Source organism: Poecilia formosa, unplaced genomic scaffold (genome assembly GCF_000485575.1).
Source record: "Poecilia formosa unplaced genomic scaffold, Poecilia_formosa-5.1.2 Scaffold431, whole genome shotgun sequence".
NCBI lineage: Eukaryota > Metazoa > Chordata > Actinopteri > Cyprinodontiformes > Poeciliidae > Poecilia > Poecilia formosa.
The window spans coordinates 388,313-394,350 of record NW_006800370.1 but is presented as its reverse complement, the minus strand read 5'-3'; the positions used below and the strand labels follow the sequence as shown (position 1 = coordinate 394,350).

At 35.3% G+C, this 6,038-nt stretch overlaps 1 protein-coding gene across 1 annotated transcript in view; it reads right to left on the bottom strand.

Annotated features, from left to right (window-relative positions):
* Positions 1–1,826: 1,826 nt before the first annotated feature.
* LOC103155500 (transient receptor potential cation channel subfamily M member 2-like) overlaps positions 1,827–6,038 on the bottom strand; it is a 5,052-nt gene continuing 840 nt past the window's right edge. Inside the window, exons 2-6 of the mRNA XM_016663598.1 lie at positions 5,120–5,178; positions 4,834–5,040; positions 3,395–3,497; positions 2,541–2,659; positions 1,827–1,835 (exon numbers count right to left, since the gene is read on the bottom strand). Coding sequence (XP_016519084.1) covers positions 1,827–1,835; positions 2,541–2,659; positions 3,395–3,497; positions 4,834–5,040; positions 5,120–5,178 — 497 coding nt within the window. The remainder of the gene's footprint in view (positions 1,836–2,540; positions 2,660–3,394; positions 3,498–4,833; positions 5,041–5,119; positions 5,179–6,038) is intronic.

The following is a 6,038-nucleotide window of genomic DNA, read 5'->3' as shown; positions in this document are numbered from 1 at the left end:
ATTCTGAATTGAATACATTAAAATTAACAATAATGTCTCGTGTCAACTAAATTTCTACAGAACAGAGTTTTTAAAAAAAACAGGGAATAAATTGCTGCTTCTCCTTGCTATAATTCAAAATTATTTGTTTAACCAAGTCATGCAGAAAGGTCTAACCTGAACATTATATCATTTAATAAATCTAGTTGTACCAAACTTCTCCCCAAAACTGCCAAAAACATTGATGAATATGATAAACACTACAAAGGAGTGTAATTCAGTTAAACAAATATTTTACAGAAGGGTTTCAAGAGAACAAATTGTTCAAAGGTTAAAATTGTTGAACTTATGGGATTTAAAATCATGATGAGAATAAAATAAGTCAGTTAAATATGGAGTGACAGGGTTAACTTTATCCTTGTAAAAAAACAGGCGAATCATTATATGATGCTTAAAATGGGAAGAAAATATGAGGATTCACATAGAAATTGGTCTAAATTGGGATTTACAAATTAGCAATTATGGAATCGCTTAAAGCGGGTCCAACGGATTGACAGAATAAAAATGAATCTAGTTCTATGTGTAATTGTTGATCCGATGCCTAAACATTTCTCATAATCATAATTTACAGTTTTTGGTCTGAAACAAAATAAGGTTGTCTTTTATTACATGAATGGAAAATATTACAGGGGATCTTAATTCAACACGTATCATTAACTTTTCACACTATTGATGATATTTTACAAGCCTTTAGTGTAGAGGGTTACTTCTTGTTAAATGAGGACTATTTGATTGAAGTTAATTAAAATAACAAAAGCAAAAGATTTATGTATGGTTTAAGATTTCTGGTAAAGTTTCTATTAGGGATAAATTTTATATACATTTCAAATGATATTTCTTTGATAAAACGTGACTGTGGGCAGTTTTGTACATTTATTTCATAATCTGATCTTTTACATGATTTTTTGTTTGGTTTCTGATTTTGTCTGATCCTATGAATATGCCAACACTTAAAACAAACAATGTTATTCTTGAAGGTTGAAATATGCTACTTAATTTAAACATTTCTTTTGCTATTATTAAGAGGAGAACTGAAATAACAGATGTTACTGATATATTGATGCTCGATTGGCTTAGTAAAAAAAAAAAAAACTTGATCTTCAGCTTCAAGGAGAAGCCTTTAAAAAAAAGAACATTATGTTTACTAATCAAGATGATGCAGAATCTTAAAGAACCTTCCTTGCTCTCCTCATCACCTGTGGATGCTGCTGTTCCCTGCCTGAGGTCCTCAGCTGTCCAGTGCATCACTTCCAACATAGAGAAGGGCAGCGGTACCAATAGAACCCCACCTGCCTATCAGATGGTATCCCAGAACCGAAAGACGACCGTGGACCTCCAGCTTTGTATAAATGAAGTCCGATCCTTTCTGTCTTATTAATTTTACATTTTCTTAAAAAAAAAAAACATTGACTATGTTTCTTTCTTTGTAATGTTTGCTATGAGCAATTCAATCTAATGCTACCTTGCTGCAAGTTAATGTTAGCTAAAGTTATTAAACTCCACAACTGTAAGGCTGGCCTTTAATCTTAAATGTATTTAAAGGCAGGCAAAGTGATTTTTTTCCCATCCAATTAGCAAATTAAAAGCTACTATGCTAGTCAAAGCTATCCTTTTTGTGCATTATTTAGCAACTTGGCTGATGTGACATGGTCCTTGTGTTCTTTGATTTGCTGACTTTAGCCACATAAAGACCCATTTAAGCCTAAGGCATATGTTTGGGGGTGGAGGTGGGGAAAAAGGATGCTTGATATGCTATTCCACATGTTGACTAGAGATTTGTCTCCCAGTCAACCATTCTGAGAGTGTACAGCAAGGGACATTCTTTGAATACAGAAACAAAAATAGAACCCTTAGTAACCTATTCAGACAGTTTACTAACAAAAACAAAAAGTTGATTTAGGGGTTTATTAATTAATTTGGTGCCTGGTGGCAGCCATAGAGACGTTGACTGGCCTGCTCTGATTTGACAAAATTGGGGAAAATGAAGGTTTAACTTTTGGATCTTTAGGTTTAGGAGGCAAATACACTTGTTTTGATTGTTAAATGGAGTCTTGTTATGCAAAATTACAAAAATGTTGGGCACTGGTAGCTAATTTAGGCTTTTAAATCCAGAAATGCTAGCTTGGACCATACATTGCAGTAAAGTTAGAAAATATAACTAAACAAGACCATGTCAGAAGGACACCCTTTTATCCAGAGGAAAGAGGGCAGGTGTTCTAGCACTGCCTGGTGTCTATCTGTGCACATCCCTATGTGCTGTTTGAATCTCACATTTTTCAATTTTTTAAGATTTTATAATCTATGGTGTTGAAAGCCACATTGTTGATCTGTTTGTTCTGACTCCATTTTGAGCTGCCTTTTTTATAAATGATTGACTTATTTAGATACATTGTTTGAAAGTATTTAGTTATTGTATGCTTTCATTGCAGTCATTTTAAATAAGATCTCAAAGCAAATATAAAGCTTTTTTCAACATAAGGAGTGCTCTGAATCAAACCCACCGTCCACACGCTTTCCTCAGTGAAAATATGAGTCTCAGCTGAGTCAGCTCTGTTCCAGCCAATAGCCAGCTCCAGCAGCTTATTCCAGGACTTATCTTGTGGTCCACCAGTCTTTGAAGCTGATGGTAGAAGATGGTAGAATATATACTGAATGTCTTCAGAATATCTAGTGCACACACACTTATGAACTTTTATTTAAGGCAAATAACTAGTATTTCAAGCACAGTTTAAAAACACAAAGTAGTGAAGTAGATTTGGCTGAGAAAAACAAAACTCCCATAGACAAAAGTTGATGGAGAAGATAATAGATGACCAGAAGTAACTCAGTAAGCTACATTTTTACCCAATTATACAGAAAAAAACTCATGAATGGAAACTTGAGAAAATATTTCAGACAGATGAATCATTATAATATGAACATTAATGATGTGTTCATTTGTTTGGACTCACACAGTTTTAGTGCATGGAGCTTCTAAGAGGAAAAAAAAACATTAAGGGCAAAAAACATTGGATCTATTTTGGGAACCAATATGATGGAAAAATTGGGTCAGATGGTGTACAAAGCAATTAGAACACATTAACCAAGTCAATGGGGCCTCACAGACTGCTAGCAATTCCCTGTGACTGCTTCTCTGACAAACAAACATAAACATGGGGTCTATGCAGGAATTTAAAGAGAATGTCAAAGAGGTTAAAACAAATACTTTCCACACTTTTTAGATTTTTATTTGAAAATATAATTTAAGTACTAATAACATTCCAACTACTTTGTGGTGGTCTAGGTAATAAAATAAAGCACAAGGCGGTCTGTAGTTGTAGCATGATATTTTAAATACTTTTGTCACCATAGTTACCTTTGAAAAGAGCGTCAAGGACTGCCACATCCAAATTCCCTTGGCCATCTTTCCTTGCTCTGAATATTGTCAGTAATTCACGCTTCTTGAGGATCTCCTGAATCTAGAAACAGAGAAGACAAATGTCCTCTAGACCCACAGTGCTGTTGTAAAAGTTTTACTTTATGACCACAACATTTAAAGAAGAAATATATTAAAATATCACATGACATAATTTACTGAATCAGAAGATTCAGAATGTCAGATTAAATTTTTCCTTATTGAATCAATGCTGTTTTGTGGTTGAATTCTAATGATTGAAATGCCAATGCCTAATAAAGTGTTTTTCAACACTGGTCTTCAAGGCACACTGCCTGGCAAGTTTTAGCCATTCCCCTGCTTCAGCACACATGATTTCAATTGATGGCTGATTAACAGAGTTTTGCTGAATTGCAAACATCTAAATAAGGTGTGTCAATGCAGGGGAATATCTAAAACATGTAACTCAGTGTGTCTTAAGTACCAGGGTTGGGAAACACTGGTAATCAAAGTTGAATCAATGTATCCTGTTTGCTGCACCCCTCCTCTTCAACCCTGCTTCTCTTTGAGCTCTGGGTACTTGGGTTTCATAAAACGTCTCCGCTATATGTAAATTGGTCTGGTCTCCTTGTTGTGTGTCCTGTGTGGACAGTAACAGCATGTCCACATTAATTTAATTTTGAGTGTACAAGGGGAACTGCACAGTTTCTGTTTGTTCTCGGATCTATAACCAGCACATTATTTAATATTTCATTGTGTTTTAAAACTTCTCAAATGATTTTTTCCAGCATCTTTCAGCTGTTTTTAATTTGTTCAGCTGCTCCTAGGCAGTTTGACCCAAAGCAGACTGCAGCAAAACAATCAAGAAATGGCTTTGTTATGTACCAGAGCAGAAAGGAGGCATCAAGGAACCAAAGTGACGTCAACCAGGCTATAACGCCGGAGTAGAGCCCTAAGTGAACCTCCGAGCACTTGAGGAGGGAGCGGTAGAGAACGGCTGGCTGAAATTAGCGTTCATAAATCAGATTAACCTTGAGCTAATCGCCGCTTACACCGTGGAGCTCCAATATCTAATTTGAAGCTAACTTCACTGTGGTATCAACGCATGTGCAATCTGATCTCCAAATTATGCCACGCCTCTTCTGTGACACCTCTCACACATACAAAAATATTTTAGTAGTGTATATGTGCAATTTTAATATTTTGTGTGTGTGTGTGTATGAGTTTTTAGTATTGTGTAAGAGACAAAACATAGATTTTGTCCTAAACGGCCCCTCATACAAATGCATGAAGGTGTCACATTCCCCAAATTCCCTTCCTTTTATGCCCAACCTGGGCAACTGCCAGTATGGTCCATATCAAAATCACCACAGCGTACCACCACTACATATCATGGACTGGAACATCATTACTTTACTAACCTTTTCTGTGTACTCTTTTTCCTGCGACTTGAAAGTTGGACTTTTGTACTCTTGACCAAAACACTTTTCCAACTGGTTTTCGATGAGCTTGTCGATCTGGACTGTACTGTTCTGCTGTCCAGACACATGAGCAATGACATCTGCTAACCTCCCAGAGCCCTGCAGGATCACACATGGTGTGCCCTTATTAACGGCGTTGTAGATGGTCTGAGAAGAGACACGGACAAGAAGTCAGATTACAAGAATCTAACAGATGGAAAGAAGATTCAGGAAACTGCTTACTTACATTGAGTGTGCTAAGTCCTCCGTTCAATACCACACAAACCACTGAGATCTTGATATTCTCTGAATGGTACATAATTAAAACAATGATTTACAGTTATTCATCATTAGAGTTCAAAGCCCGCCAAAGCATGGTCATCTGCATGCTCCCCTTATTATTATTATTATTATTATTGTTATTATTATCTAAAAATTGTTGGCCAGAAGAACCAAGAAATGCTGAAAGAAATCTCATAAAACAGTTTGGTAGATCATATCCTCTGTTATATAGGGTGTTATATTGCAAAGGACTTTTAGATCCTAATAAAGAATGATATGTTGTCACTGTGTATTGAGTTTTATGGAGTCTTGATGATAGGTGATGCTATGGGGTAAAAAGTTCAAATACAACATGATAGCTGGACAGATTTACATTAAATTTGGCACAGATGTCCAAGACCACACCCAGCATCCATATCTTGAAAATGATTATGAAATGGATATGACTTATATGTCATCTCACATTTAATCTTTGAATTATCTGAATTCCAAAGTTAATATTGGGGATATCACATCGTAGATATTATTGCATTCCATCAAAATTGAGAAAATTTTGATAAATTTGACCACTTGGTGGCATTGGTATAACTAGAAATGTATTTTATTGATTTCCTCCACAACTACTACATGTAGACACAATTTCTCTTTTCCAATGTATTAATTGAACCATACTTTATGTGTTTTGAAAAAAACTAAAGTTATGTTCATAGAAAACATGTAAAATTTATTTTTAAATTATTTATCCCAAAGCTAAAAGCCAACAGGCGCATAACTTTACATGATTGGACTGGACGAATGGCCAACCAAACAACGCAGACAGATTTTCATAGAAAATGTTCAGTTTTTAAATTATGAGTGAATATGTTTTTTTTTCTTTGTTTTCT